The sequence below is a fragment of the Dromaius novaehollandiae genome, chromosome 20 (assembly GCF_036370855.1).
Source record: "Dromaius novaehollandiae isolate bDroNov1 chromosome 20, bDroNov1.hap1, whole genome shotgun sequence".
In the NCBI taxonomy this organism is placed as follows: domain Eukaryota; kingdom Metazoa; phylum Chordata; class Aves; order Casuariiformes; family Dromaiidae; genus Dromaius; species Dromaius novaehollandiae.
Genome location: NC_088117.1, coordinates 12803230 through 12818998, shown reverse-complemented (window position 1 = coordinate 12818998; position 15769 = coordinate 12803230). Strand labels below are relative to the sequence as shown.

Sequence of the window (15769 nt, the reverse complement as noted above, 5' to 3'; positions counted from 1 at the left end):
TAACCTTTGTTTTCTTAGTTTTTCTTACTTTCTTTTGTTGCTGTGAAGCAAGTTCCACTTCTTTGTAGTATAATCAGAATAAAACTTCTGTGACTCTTTGTTCACTGCCATCCAAGTCAGGAGCTTGGGAAGGCATGTCGTTTAAGTTGTGTGTGCTGCAGACCATGTCTGTCTTGCAACCCTACGTGATTTAGCTATCAAGGAATGATTTTAACAGAGTTCCCAAACTCTTGTGATGGTAATGCCCATGTAGCTAAATGCAGCTTGTTGTACATGTTTGTAGCCAGGATCTGCTGCATAGGTACAAGCTAAGTTTTGACATGTCACGCTTTGAAGAGGGTGTTTTTATGTCATTAAGTGTTATGATTGGTGTCAGTGATTGAATGACTTACATTGTTTTCCCTTTTGTTTGTCCTTTAGTGAGGATATTACTGATTATTACAGGAGTTACCAGATCACATGCATAAGAATGGCAGCTGTAAATCTTATAAAAAGAATCTCTTGACATTTGAGTATCTCTGCCAAGGGTTAAATACTCTCATGAGGAGCATGTTGAAACATCCTAATTTGGACTGATGATGGAAGTGGGCATTTACATAAGACACAGTAAGTGATAGGGCAGTACACTGGTATATGTACCAGTCTGCTTTGGTAAATATATATGTTTGAAATACTTTTCAAGTTTACACCTTTTGCATTGAAATAATTTGTGTAGTTTCTGTTAGCTGTCCTAATTCATCAGAACTGGTAAACTGATCTCTCTTTGAACAGTTAGTTTGCTTTACAAGAAGTATGGTCAAATCTCTGAGCACGTGATTTCTTTGTTCCTGAGCAGCATCTTGAAATGCTAATAAAACTATGCTATCACTTGCTTAATACAGAGTATTTGATCTATGCTTTCTTGATTCCATTATGACTGAGGCAGATGCAAAGAACTCTCTTGTGCTGAACGTATGTACTAGTTACGGGGAGGTTATTTGTCGTTGCAAATGCAAGCTGAATGAGCCAATGTCCTATCGAGTGTCTGCCACCAATTTCAGATTTTCTTTATGGAGTCCTGCTGGCTGACTGATCATCCTTCTTCAGCCGTGATGAGCTAATCTTTCCTTGACATTGTAATCACAGTTCTGGAAAGGTCGGCAGAGGAGTCATTTGCCTTTGGTTGCTGTTGTATCTGAGGTTAACATACATATCCAGATCAGTAAGATCATTCTCATATCTTAGTTTCGTTATAACTCTGGATGGAATTAAGGATGATGATTCCTAGGATATCACTACAAGCTTTACTTAACGCTTTGCAACGTAATCAATTTTTGTAAAGGCCACAGTTATTTGCAACATCAAGGTAGTAATAAAACAGTGATATATGAATCTCTTACATGTCATTTTTCTTGCTGTATATTTGGGTTTCTGCTGCACTGTATACTGACACTAGACTTGCAGCTTGTAGACTGTCAGATTGTCATCCTGTTCTGTGCCTTTAAATTCCACCCACATTTTTTCACTTCATGACTAGTTTACAGAGCAGCTCTAATAGCTTGTGTGTTTATTAAAGAGGCTTTGAAAGAGCACCTACATGGTTTAAAGGCATGCATACAGCAGCACAAAATTCATTACCCTGCACCACATGCTGACCATGATAACGCAGGCGAGATTACATACATCTTCCATGGCATAACTTTTAGGCTTGTCTAAATGAAGTCTTCAGGGGTTTTTTTTGTTTTGTTTTTTGTTTTTTTTCACCTTGGAATTGGGTTCTGTAAAATCTTTGCTTGTGCAAGTGACTCTCACTGCTGACCTAATTCAAACTTTGTCTTCATTGTTTTATTGTTTTTTACAGCAGCCACAGGATGGCTTTAACGCCCCACTATCCTGATGCACACTTACGTGTTTCTTCTCTTGCAAGAGTGGAAATACTTGGACTTCCATGAGTTATCTTAGCACCTGTGCGTGTTTCCAGAAGTATCACTAGTGTTTACCCTTCTCCCCTCCTCCAAGACCTCCTTTCATGTGTGCTGTCCTCTCTGTCTCTGTCCCCCATACTTCTAGTCCTTTATATTCACTGTGAAAGTTGTTGGCATAACCAGCGAGCTGGTCGCTCCCCTGGTATGCTAAGTCAGCCAATGCAGATTATGGTACTTCTTTCACTGACAATGACTGTCTGCACAAGTTCCTGTAGATTCTTCCGAAAGAAAGGGCTTTTTTGCTGAGGAAAATTGATTTCCCCAGAAGATGGGGGAGCATCGTGGAATTTTTGTACAGCATAGCTAATCATAATAAGGCTTTATCGTTCAATGTGCTGTGTGCCTTTTTAAGATATAACAGCAGGTTTCATGAAACTCTGTAACAGTATGAAATAAATCCTAGACTCTCCTTTCCCTCTTCACTTGCTGCTTTAGATAGGTATTAAACATTATTTTAGAATGTAACGAATTCCAATTTAAATTGGCCGGCAACAGATCAGATGTGGGCTGAAACTTTTCAGCTTTTTAAGGGGTCATAAGATAGCAGCATTGCCCTGATGAACTTCATTATGCCATATGAATATAAAATATTCATATAAAGGGAAATTTGCAAAGCCATAAAGGAAAGGCACCTATTTTTTCAATGCATCTGGGAGCCTTAAGTCCTAGTCTTTAAAGTTTCTTCTCCTGTGTTAAGATTACAAACTAAATTTCTTTGAAATGTGTGTATTTTTACATTTATAAAATAATTTTGGGGTCCAAATTTGAAATATATTATCCAGTATTACAAATCAAATCAGATTCCTTATAAGAGCAGAGCGTGCACACATTTAGAGCATTTGCAATGCCATATCTTAGCCTTCATTATGCTTTTATAGTTGGCAAGGACAATAATGGATATTTAAGCTGTTGATGAATCAAGGTTTAAATTCTAACTGTTGGAAACAGAAAGTTTAGGAGTTGATGAGTTTATTAGGACAAGTCATTATAATTGTTTTACATGTGAGCAAGACTATTCGTTTTTCAAAACATCTGCAGTTTTTAGCATGTCTCTTCTTGTACAGTGTCATCTGTCAGTAAAAGCAGGGCCGATTAGCTTTATAATTTACACTTAACTAAATCTGTCAAGAAAATGGTCTTATAGTCCATCTTGTCTTTTTGTAATGAAGCTGTGGATGGGGTTAAGAAACAGTGTGTTCCCCCTCCTGGAGGTCATGGAGGATAGGAGCTACTAATGCATTCTGAGCTGGAAAGCTCACGCTTGACCTTGATGATTAAAGTTTTTCTTTCCATCCAGCAGCAGTTGAGCCTGAATTGGCTCTTAAGAAGTCAAAAGGTCTAATCAACCTAATGAACAAACTCAATCATTAGTACTTTGAGGGAGGAAGTGTGTTAACACTGTAATAATACCAGGCTCCGCCGGCTGCCATGTGTGCGTTGATAGGAACGGTGTGCGAGTTCGGGTGTATGGGGAGAAGCTGGTGTCATTGTGCTGGCTGTGCAGTGGAGCACAGTGAGGTTGTGCTTGGCAGAGCGCGGTTCTTTCCAAATGCTCCCAACCCTCTCTGGCCACGGGAGAGATTTTAGAATCGCATGGATTATACGAAGGGTTGCTTGTTCTCTTTTAAAATATTTTGTGAGTGAGGATTAAATGAAACCTGAACCTTCCTCTGGTGAACTTTTTCCCTGGTCGTATACTAAATCTACACTTTTCCTCATGGATTACTCTATGTTCTTTTCACACTCCACGTTGTATCTATGCCAGCCGCAAATATTTTGCAGACAGCCTTTATCGCACTGTGAAAGCTGAATTTGATGGGAAAGTCTTTTTCACACGGATCGAATAGGCTTTAAATCCTGTTGTTTATCATTCTGTTGTCTGGGCCGATTTGGAAAGTGTCTGCAGCTACAGTTTCTGTAGTAACAAGTGGATTTGCAATTTCCTAAGCTTTTCTTCTGTTCCTGATTCCAGTGTTCTCCAGCGTCCTGACCTTTACTTCCTGGTACCTGAGAGAGAGTTTAAACCAATCTCCAGTGGGATGGCAATAGTTGAATATAAAGTTCTTGCATGAGTTTGTTAGTCCAAATCATCAGTCCCATCTGACAGTCCCATCACTCAGTCCCATCTAATCAACTACTGGGTTTTTCTACTTGCCAAATTACATCTTGCTTGAAGTCATCTTTTGAAACTTCCAGCTTGTGCAGCAGTCCAGTTCTGTCCCTCTTTCCCATCTACCAACACGAGTACTGGATCAGTTGTTAATCATTCAGATATATTAAAACCTTTCAGGCACTAACTGCCTTGACTTTTGAGACAGAACCTTTGTCAGTAGTAGGCAGTGTGCGTTGTGGAAACTGCGTCACCATCGTCTTGCATGCCTACCAGGCAGACCTTCTTTCCAAAGGTTTTTCCTTTGGTTATTTTGAAAGGAGATGTTGTCTTATACTTTACTCCGGCGAGAGCAAGCTGTAGAAATACGGTCGTGTTTCTTGCCCATAAATGTTATATTGATTGTATTGTTCTCCATACCTGCTCGAATCACTGACAGATTATTACTATTTAAAGTTATATTAATTATCCTGAAACTGTAATCTGATGTTAATTAGGAAACCCGCTTTCTTCTCCAAAATACACAAGATTGTTTGACCCAAGGAAAAGGTGGAAGGGACTGTCCGAAAAGAGTGACTGCCTTCCCCTTTGGAAGAGAGCCGCTCCGTATTCGCGCACTTGCAGCCACTTGCAGGTGGTTGTTTCCCTCTCGTTAAGAGCAGGCCCTGACCTCTGGCGTTTGTTGACTACTGGGTTAAAAGTGAGGAACATGATACATCGCCTTGGTGATTCTGGTTGTCCAATTCATTGAGATCAAGAGAATTTTTCTTACTGTGCTCTGATTATTTGAAGATAGATAGGTCCTTCACTTTCCTCGTAAACTGAGCGACAAACTGGTACAACTGCTTGCCCTGTTTGGTTGCAGCAGTCGGGTCAGTTATGGCCGAGGACGAGTCACCAGCAGCAAGGGCCCGGTGTCCGGCTGATGGGCTTTGGGTAGTGCCAGACCTCAGCGGGAGGTACAGCAGTGAGCAAGCGGTGGCTCCTAGGCGCAGGAAGAAGGGTGGATGTCTGTGCATTTTAACACATGTCGGTGTCATCGCGGTTTGCCCAACACAGTTTTAAAAGCCTTAGTGTCCCTTTACTATGTATTAGGTGCTAGCAGTCTGTCTGTGGAAACGTGGCGAAAGCAGTTTCCAGCATAAATCGGTGGGGACAAAACATGCTCAGGTGAGCTGTGGTATGCTTTTTCAAGCACAGTCTTTTTAGTGGTCCTGTCATCCTTTCATTAGACAGCCAACAGTGAATCAGATTTTTCTTCTAGAAGGCTTTCAGAGTTGACATCATATCACACTTTTGAGTTCTTTAAGGGCTTTTTGCTGTCTAATGTGGATTCTAAACTCTCAGGAGGAGAAAAGTGCAAATATATTTTAATGTGAGTATGAAAAAGCCCTCCATATTAATTATGTATCAGTGTAATTTTATCATACTTTTACTTTTTTGTTTTTAATTCATTGTATTTACTTGCCAGGCTGAGTATTTGTAGAATCAAGTGTGGAGGAAATTTGTGCCCTTATGGCAGATGCAGAGCAGCCTTCAGCATTAACATAACTCATTAAAATAAGATAAAAGTAGAGCTGCAAAACAATCTCCGTCTTTGGCCAACAAGCTTGCAAAAAAGGGATATTTCACTCAATTCAATAATGAAAGTCCAACCTTTTTGAAGTGTGGCCAGAACAGTAGAAATTACTGACTTTTGTGTGCAGGGTACCTCGCCGGGTCTGCTGTGGTGGGTGGGGAGCTCACTGCACAAAATGCAGGTGCCCCTGTGTCGTATTCTGGAGACATTAAGTGAGATTGTCTTTCTGGGTGGTGAAAGCTCCCTCACCAACATTAGCAAAATGTGCAGAAAGCAACTGTGTTATATCTTGATGACATGCAACTTCCCCCAGTTTGTGACTTGTTTCTAAGTATCATGATCGAAAGCAGCTCTGTCCCTTCTCACGCTCTCATGTGCTAACCTGAAGAAAAACTCTGCAGTTAACTCTTACATAATGTCTGCTTTATTTATTTATCTGTCTGTATATCCATGTATTTATTTTGGAAGGTAAGTAGATAAAATGGAGGCCTGCTTATTCAAACAAAGCTTTCTCAGCGTGTCCTGCTCTGGCCTCGACAGGGCGAGCCCATCACCTTTTGCGAGGAGACGTTCGTGTCCCACCGCTCTGCCGTCATGAGGCAGTTCCTGCAGAACGCCATCCAGCTCCAGCTCTTCAAGCAGGTACTGGTGCGGCGGGGCTAACGCGCGGGCCGTCCCCGTCCCCGTCCCCGTCCCCGTCCCCGTCCCCGTCCCCGTCCCCGTCCCCGTCCCCGTCCCCGTCCCCGTCCCCGTCCCCGTCCCCGTCCCCGTCCCCGTCCCCGTCCCCGTCCCCACGTGCTCTCGCGGCGTCCCTCCACCGGCTCACCCATGAGCACCGTTTATGCAGTCAGCAGCGCCCCGGTGGCAGTGCGCGGCTGGGCTCGCGTCCCGGGGGTAAGGCGCTCGCAGAGGCGTAGGGGGGTCCCCTCTCCCTCGCTCCCTCCTTCCCCTCCCCCCCAAACTCTTAAACTGTTCAGTAAAATTTGTTGGTTTTGTTCAAAGCACAGTCAGGCCCAATATATTTGCTGCGTGCTGTTTACAGAAAACATACTACTATTAAACACAGTCTTACTGCTTCAGGCAAGCTGAAAGCATATGTATATTTACAAACACATGCCCCCCCCCCCATTTTTTTTTAAATGAAACATACCTTTTTGCACTGGTAAACATTTTGCTAGTGTTCTTGTTGTATTTTCATTCTACTTAAGAGCCCTTTCCTACTAAGAACATTGTGCTTATTGTAGCAAATGCAGAATAAAATCTTTCGAAAAGCCAAAGGATGGGACATTTGACATGTCTACACTTTCTTTTAATGCTGATATTGTAGTTCATTGATGGCCGCCTGGATCTTCTTAACTCCGGAGAGGGCTTCAGTGATGTTTTTGAAGAAGAGATAAATATGGGAGAATATGCTGGTAAGAAATACAGTATTTTTAAGTAATTTCAGAGGCTGTCCCTGACCTACTGTTAGGGGCCTGATTTGGTGGGTCCCTGTGATCACTCATCTAAATAAGTGAGGCGGCAATGATCCTTGCAGCTTCAAGTGTCTTAAATTTTTGTTCTTTCCTCTTTAAAGAACTTTGAATAAAGTATTCAGGCTGAATAACGTCTATTCGGCCTTTACAAAACCTCAGCTTTACCACTTGGCTAAAGTACAACTAAAAGAGCTCTTGCAATGCAGGATATTGAAAAAACCTTGGCTTTTCCCAGAATCACCTAAAAATTTCTTTTAACAAGCTTAAAAAAAAAATCTCAATGTTCTCAAATGTCTGAAGGAGAACCCAGGGAGACTAGAAATCCTATTAGCAAGTGGAAGAAAAATTGTAGGTATCTGGAGAATTTTTGATTATTTTGTTTCCATTAATGGAATGTCCTGTTCTGTTTCTGTAGTATTCATGCTACTAGAATCACTAAGTGCTAATGCTTCACATTTCTAGCTTGTTTTCTGTTTGGTAGAGAGTTGCAGTTTTTTTGGTTTTTTTGTTTGTTTTTTTTTTTTGATTCTCTCCAGGTAGTGACAAATTGTACCACCAGTGGCTCTCTACAGTAAGGGTAAGAACACAATATTTTTCCAACAAACATTCCAGTTCTTACTGGCCCATTGAACAGTTTTGTATCGCTGTTAACCTCTGTCCTCATGAACACGACTAACCTGTTTCCTACAGTGTTTAGCTGTGGACAAGTTGAGTTTAGTTGCAAGAAACTAATGCACTCTTCAGATGAAGTAAAAATAGAAGGAAAAATACTGAAAAAAAGTCACCATAGGAATATTTGGACTATATTTCTCATGTTTTTGAATCCTACTTTTAATGTCTTGGAGACATCTAGAAATAGATTATTGTCATTTTGGAAAATAACTTTTTTTTTTTTTTTTGCTTAATTATAACCTAATGAGAATCCAAGCCACATCAAAAAGGTCTTTATAAAGCTAAATGGTGTGAAGTGCTGAATGGGGGACAACACTGTTTGGAATGATTTTTCTGCCCATTTCGCTTAGTACTCTAGTTGTATAAACTAAAATTTTAAATACCTTAAGAGAACAGAACAATACTATAGTTGATAGTTGGCACCTGATTTTAAAAGTCTCTTTTGATGCATACAATATGTTGTGATGTATCAAAGTAAAATAATTCTGGTTTATGGCTATGAATCACTGGGAAAGATTTTGTTGTTTTCTGACGGAATTATCATCTGCAGCATTCCATTTGCCTTTTGTCCTGGTTATGGATAGATTTCCCTTACACACAAAGCTGGGCTGAATATTATCCTGATAGTTTTGAATTAAACATACTTTGTAATAGTAATGCAAAAAATTCCCCCCAACATAGATAGATAAATGCACACATACACACATACACACACACCCCCGTGTGTATATTTATATGTGTATGTTTAAATATATAGAATATGTATACACATACATGTAGGATGCCAAATATTTTTAAAATGAGAGGAAAGGTGAATAGTTGAGAGTGAGTGTAAAAATCTGTGTAATTACATTCAGCAGTTTATAATTTTTGTTTAAGATTAACAAGTAGTAACAAGTAATAAATCTTAAAATTGTTTGTGTCTAATTATGATATATCTAGAAATATAATTTTGTACTGATATAAAATATTATAAAATTATTTAAGATTTTATTCCACGGATTTTACCCATCTCCTTTATTTATGAAATAAGGTACTATGCAGCAATAGTCAGTGATGTGTAGAAGATGCGTAAAACACCAACTAGACTAACAGATTGTTCTGTCTGACATATTACTGCGTTACATGACTTTTATTTTCGCCATGTGAAATTTAGCTTTTCTGGAATTATGTTTATGACTGTAGTTATATTTCATTTTGCCTCTATTTTTCCCTTGATCTAGTATTTAGATCTTAAAAAGGCAGTATGATTTTGATAATAATATTGTGGAATCATGAAAAGGAAAATGTGTTTACAAGTAGGATCTTACTTCTTCAGAGCGAGTATACAGGCTTTCCTGGAACTGAATTTTGTGCTCCAGATTTGATTATTTGGTAGGATACTTTATTCTTAAAAATATTTAGATTGTAATGCCATGTATGGGACAACCTTGAGGCTGAGTGGAACAGCCACAGAATACTGTTTTTATGAGAGGACTCTAAGACAAGGGATCTTGATATTAGGAGAAACCAATATTTTTGTTTCAAAAACTGCTGTGTTGAACAGAATTGGGGTTCCTATGGAAAAACAGTTTGAAAGATGAAATATGTTTTTGCTTAGGAGTTTTTTTTTTTAATTTACCATTTTAATATTCAGGTCTTCTAATAAGCGTAGTTAATCCTCTGTTATTTTAAGTTGTTAAAAACAGTGGCTTTTGGATTGTTTTTTGCTTTAAAGAGCTTTAATGAATTTTATTCCATTGTTATCGTAATTATAGAAAGGAAGTGGAGCCATTCTAAATACAGTAAAGACCAAGGCTAACCCTGCCATGAAGACTGTCTATAAATTTGTAAGTATCAAGTACCGGCTGACTTAGAGAAGAGTCTAACTACGATTCTGTTTTAACCTTTCCAGTGAAACTGAAGACAGAAGTTCATTTTCATTGGACTCACAACAGTACTTTAAAATACGCATTCTTCTAAATTTCAAATTTAAATGAAATGGAAAAAGTTAATTTTGAAATATTTAAACACAGTTGAAATGCAAAGGAAAAGGAGAACTGTGATTTCTTTTGAAAATATACATCCTATTTATTAAACAGAACTACTTCTGGGAAATAGTGCCTATATTCTCTACTAAGCAGCTCTACCACTCCATCATTACCCTGCTGGAAATCCATTGTTAGCTGAGGTTTCTGTGCTTGCAGTTTCATTGAAATAAGGGAATCCTCTCATTTTCCAGATTGTTCCGTCTTTTCTAAATGTCAGTGTTAATTTATTCTATGCTCTTTTTATACCTGCTTATTTAGAACCCAACTTACTGAGTTGTTTTTTAAATGAAAACATTTTCAGGTCTGTTAAAAAACAGCTAGTATATTACTGTATTATACAATTTCACTGTGCAAGATAAAACAACATAGAAACGAATGAGGATTTCTTATAAACTGAATCATAGGAAATAATGCTACAACAAGCAGTGAGATGAGTTTTCACATTTTTCCTCCTGCCTTCCTCCAGCCTGAGAGATGAGTGGGGTTAGATTAGCTCTGCTAAGCGGGACTGGCATCCAGAGCACTGCAAGGAGGGAGTTTGAAGGTTTCCTATCACTATTGATTACTAACTCAAAGCGAAGGTGAATACTTAGAGGGGAAGACCTAGGATCTGGTAGGTGAAAAGACAAAAGATGTCTCTGCCCTTAAAACAGGGAAAACAAAATTTCTGCAGCATTGAGTGATTTTTTTGGGGGGGGGGGGGGGAAGGGGGATTTTTATTTGTTTTAATATCTGTTTTCGGTCTCTCGTTCCAATTTTTTTCCTTGCCTTTTTTAGCAACTACAGAAGGTGAATCTTGATGCACTGAAATCAAACATAGTCACTGCTGGAAATAGAAGGGGATTTTAACTTAAATTAATTTTTCATGCAGGCAAAAGATCATGCAAAAATGGGAATAAAAGAAGTGAAAAACCGCTTGAAGCAAAAGGTACTTGAAGTTTTTATTCAAAATGTATAAGCACCATGTATGAAATACTTAGCCACAAAAAGCATTATGTGATCAATAGGAAGCTGTTTGATACAGTGTTGTTAGCACACTTCAAAATGCATTACCAGCTGTCCTGGATTTTTCACACTGTTATAAATATTCACAGACAAAAAAAACTATCTTCAAATACACTAAGGCTCTGACTTAAACCCACAAAAGCCAGAAAATTGAGTGCTCTGCTTAGAGGGGTCCTTCTCCTGTCCATTGTGCTGGGGTCTTGTGGATCGGGGCTGTGCGTGAACTGGGAGATCCTGCCTACAGTCATGGCAGGGAACTTTTTCCAAATGGCAAATGGTTGTTGTTTCTACAGCGATGTCTCAGGGAAAACAGCAGAGTTTCTGTCATTCGACAGATGATTTACACATTTCATGAGTGTTTACTGTGAAGTTTAGGCACAAAGAAATTGTATCAGATTTGGTTTTCATTTGAAATTTGAATTTTGCAGCAAAACATACTCAAACTGTTTGTTGTTCTCTGAATCTCTTTTTTGTTTGTAAACAGTAAGATTCTGGGAATGCTGAACTGTGTTCAAGGAGTGTGTTATCCAATATTAATTGCTTGTTTTAAGCCAGAAGCATGGTCATATTGATACATACTGTGTGGAGGAATGGTTAATTCTGGTTAATTATTTCAGATACTCTGTTTATTCTGTGAATCAGAGCTATTAAGAGTCTAGTGGGAATACATGGTAGCTAATTTGTTAATATAACTGTGAAGCTCTCATTCAGATTTTTGTTTCAATTTATTGCGTATTAATTTTTTTTTAAGTGTGATGTCTCAGTAATTTTTTTTTTCCTCTGAATTTCTACACCATCATCTTAAGGTAGCACTACAAATATATTCCTTTGATGCAAACAGAAATCTACCTAACCATACCAACAGAATTTTAGTACAAAGGTGTTATTCTAAAGCCAGGTTATAACCTTTTGAAATAAACTGTGCGCAATCCAAATGTTATTAGCCCTCTAACTACAAATTTCAGCAAATTGTTAAAGATTCTTGGGAAAGACCAAGTTGGTTCAGATTATTTTCATGCTATTTCATTTTATTGCATTTATTACTTTATATGTGGCCACTTAGGGTATAATTTGAAAATACTAGATAGAAACATGAAACACTTGTCTTGTACACAGAATTTTTTTTCTGTCATTCCAGATGTTTTATTTCTGGACATAACCTTCATGAATAATGAAATTTTGTGTGAGTTTCTCATGTGCATCTAAAGCAGTTGGTATTGTGTAAACTGACCAAATTGTTTCCCTGTATTTTAAATGCTAATATAATTGTATGCTATTCTGTGGCATTTTTATAGAAAATATTGAGAAGCTTCTCAGCTCATTCATTCATTCATTGCTTTGTTTTATTGCTGTTGTCTCCCTAGTCCTTCAAGCACCAACTGTTCCTTTGAAAATACATATAACATTTACAAATGAGTGGACCAATTTTGTTTCACCTTCTTTATTATTCAGCATTTCTGTAAATAAGATCATTAAACATGTGCTTTCACAAGAGTTTAAGACTTGTATAAATAATGGACACATACTGTTCTACCTCTCCTCCCTTCAGTAAATCTGCTCTTTTTCTGTTCCATTCTTTTCTCCTTTTTGAATGCACCATTAAAAGATAACTCTAAGAAGAGGTATTGCTCTGTTTAAGGTGATAAAAATAAGAAAAATTGTTTTGACAACCCTCAAATATTCTTTTCAATCTAAATGTCTGTGGTGCTCTATTGATAAGTCCATTAGTGCATCTTCACCAATTTTCATCCAAGAACATTGTATTTTTCATGTATATTCATGCAATATATGGTTATTTTGTGTTTGAAATTCTGGCATAATTAAATACATAATTTTGTCCAATTTGGGGTGCTACTTTTCCATGTTCTAAATATAGCTTAAGGTTCTTTTTAAATTGAACTTACTATCCACTGCAGTTTAAAAGATTATTTTCTGTTATTAACACAAAAAGTATGCAGGCCACTGGTAAGGAAAAGTCAAATATAAACATCCCTTTTCCAGTTTTCACTGCCAAATATGAGCAGCTTCTGTACAAGATAGAATTTAAAAATGCAATAAAGCTAGAGGTCTGCTTCCTACAACTCTGCATAGCAATGATGACCTCTTAAATATAATCAAGAGCCCATTTTGCCCTTGGTCTGCTCCAGTCTTGGGTTTGAATTGCAAATGGGAAATGCAGGATTGACCTGTTGAGAGGTCACTGTGGTGTGTGTAAGGTCCTTCTTTAATATGATAGTAGAGATTGAATGGGGCTCTATTTCCATCCCTTGTTCATTTGTGGTACAGTATTTCAAAGCAACAGAAATAGTTTTCAGAGAATCCTTATGAGTGATAGCAAATAATTGTTAATAGATACAGCATGGTAGCTTTATTTTATATCTGCTGCAGTACTCTTTTTTTTCTTTTCTTCTTTTTTTCTTTTTTTCTCTTTTTTTCCCCTATTTTTTTCTGTAAAGGCAGCTTTTTCCATTTCACAAATGGAGCATGGTGGTCAAGTCACTCTGTTATTGGCCTCCTTTGAAGCTTAACTGCATAGAATTAGGAAGAAGGAGGAATGTGAATGGTACCATCCTCAACTTTCAGTAAGGAGAATGTTACTTACTGACAGCTGCTGGATAAGACAATTTATAAATGGTTGGGCACTTGGCATTAATGTATTCAAAATTATTTTACTTTCTAGATCCCTGTGTGGCTGTAGTTAATGTCTGTTATCAGTGGGGCTGTTAGAGCTTTATTATCAGTATGGCTGGAAACATCTCATTTAGAGGTTTATAAAATAACTAAAAGAATCCCTCTAGATGTTCTGACATGTTTTTCTTGTGCTTCTAATAGACAGCATTTGTAGTCCATTATATAGTGTCCCTGGAAAAATTAATAATGCTTATTTCAGCAGAAGAAAACCTTATTCAGTTTACATGGTTAACTTTACATATCTGTAAATATATTTTACTCGTTCTTTAACATTTTAGGATTTCCTCCTTTAAAATAAATAGATAAATAAGTGTTCTCTCTGTCACAATGCATTGGGATAGTAAATTCATAATGCAGTTTAGCAAAGACTTCCCCTGAAGGGACAGTCATTAGGGGAAGCACTGTTTATATAAATTATGGAGTGTGATAGATAGTTGTCATTCTCTTTTTCCACCAATCAATAAAATACTTCTTTTCCCTCAAGCTAAAGGTATGGGGTATTTTTAATAATGTTCTTAAATTACACTTTATTTTCATTAAAAGGTCATTGAAACATTGATAAGCTTCTGCCTTTCTGGAGATTCTTTTCCCCCATTTTTTGGGAGAGTTAGAGGACTCCTGATTTTTTGGTGTTCTGGATACTGTTTCGGTCGAGCTACAGCAGGAATGCCTTGCTGGCTTGCACCAAATCCCTTTCTGGAGACCTGTAGGGTCTGAAAAGTCAGACCAAAGGACATGCCTGCGCTGCAGGATGCGTTGCAGAATGGCCCACCAGCCTCGACCAGGCTGGTGCATCTCCCCGCAGAGCTGCCGAGGGACTTGCTGGCACCAGGGAGCCGGGAGACGGCACCCAGGCAGGTCCCTCCTGCGGTTTTAGGCATGTCCATGCTGTGTCCACTGAGGTTCTTCAGGTCATGCCTAGCTGTCCAGCTGAAGAACCGCTTTCATCTGCAGGCATTTTGCTAGCCAGGATACCTATCTAAAGCCGAAGCTCTGAGTTAGCGTCCTGTCCTCTCGGTCGTGTTCAGAGCTGCGAGGAGAGGCTGGCTCAGCGGCCGGGCCGGCTGCTCGGGCTGGCGGGGACTCGCCTTCCGTCACGGTGCTTTGGAGCACTGCTGTCCGCTTTCTCATTACAGAAGTGCCAAACGCTTTGATATTTAGTCGTATTAAAGTTACTCGGAGTCCTAATTTTCTGCATTTAAAGTCCATCTTTTCTGTTTACTAGGCTCAAATACGTTTTCACTGAAGGTAGAAAACAGGCTTTTGTGAAGCAGATTTTGCTTTGATGACTGAAGCAGAGTTGTTGGTTTGTATGCCTCTTTGGGATTTCGAAAAAATACTGATGTATCAAATCAGTTAATTCTCATATTTTATTAAATAAAAAGAAAAGAACTGCAGCAGTTTCTTTGGAAGTCTGTACCCCAAACACAGGGGAAATACGCTTTAGGAACCTGTTGTCTTCTGCATGCAGTTGTATCATCTGAGAAGCACAGCAAATCTGCAGCAGTAAAAGCTGCAAGGATTTGGAATGGCCATTAAGAAGCTGAACTTTTTTTGGCATAACGGCTTGTTCTGTCTGTATTCTTTATCTCCTCCCTTTCCTGTTCCCCTGATCTCCAGACTTTTGCATCTGTTTTTCTGGAAATTTTGTCTGGATGGAAGATGTTTTGCGTTGCGTTGATTCCCCATTCTCTATCACCTTGCTTGGAGCCACGGCTCCAGGTGGACCTTCAAAGCTCAGGAGGGCTGGGGCTGTCCACCCTTCAGTGCACAGCCGTCCGCTTTGGCTGTGCCCGTCCCCTTTTTGGCATGCACAGAGCAGGTCTGAAGGTTGGTGCCCATTTAGTCTGGCCATACTTGTGTAGAAGCAGGGAAATAAAGTTCCTGTTCATTTGTTGCATTCCAAAACTGTATGTGTTGCCTCCACAGGTTCTGTGATTGCAAAACCGCCTGGTTCCCTTGCTGGTTCGTTGCTGGGTTAGAGCTGAAGTGTTGCAAGTTCTAGGGAAAGTTACATTTCTTGTGGTGGAGTTGTTTTTAGGCTTCTTTGTTACAAATCCAGTGTACTTTGTTGTATTTTTTAAAGACAAGATAGCATTGTGCAGTTGGTGGGGGGGAGGAAAAAGTTTTTCTCTCTAGTTTGCCTTTCCAAAGTTGTTAATTTCCCAGCGCTCCTTATGCCCATGTTGGTGAACCGTAGCTCTGCCAGCTGGATCTAAAAAGGTCTCTCAGCCTCTGTGTGG

At 38.9% G+C, this 15769-nt stretch overlaps 1 protein-coding gene across 5 annotated transcripts in view; it reads left to right on the top strand.

The window, feature by feature from the left end:
- The window catches only part of DENND1A (DENN domain containing 1A), a 225731-nt gene that overhangs the window by 170333 nt on the left and 39629 nt on the right, over positions 1-15769 (top strand). For all 5 annotated transcript variants that reach the window (XM_064523957.1, XM_026100867.2, XM_064523958.1 and 2 more), the window contains exons 14-18: positions 6194-6295; positions 6981-7068; positions 7665-7705; positions 9558-9629; positions 10702-10758. In XM_064523957.1, the coding sequence (XP_064380027.1) occupies positions 6194-6295; positions 6981-7068; positions 7665-7705; positions 9558-9629; positions 10702-10758 (360 nt within the window). The remainder of the gene's footprint in view (positions 1-6193; positions 6296-6980; positions 7069-7664; positions 7706-9557; positions 9630-10701; positions 10759-15769) is intronic.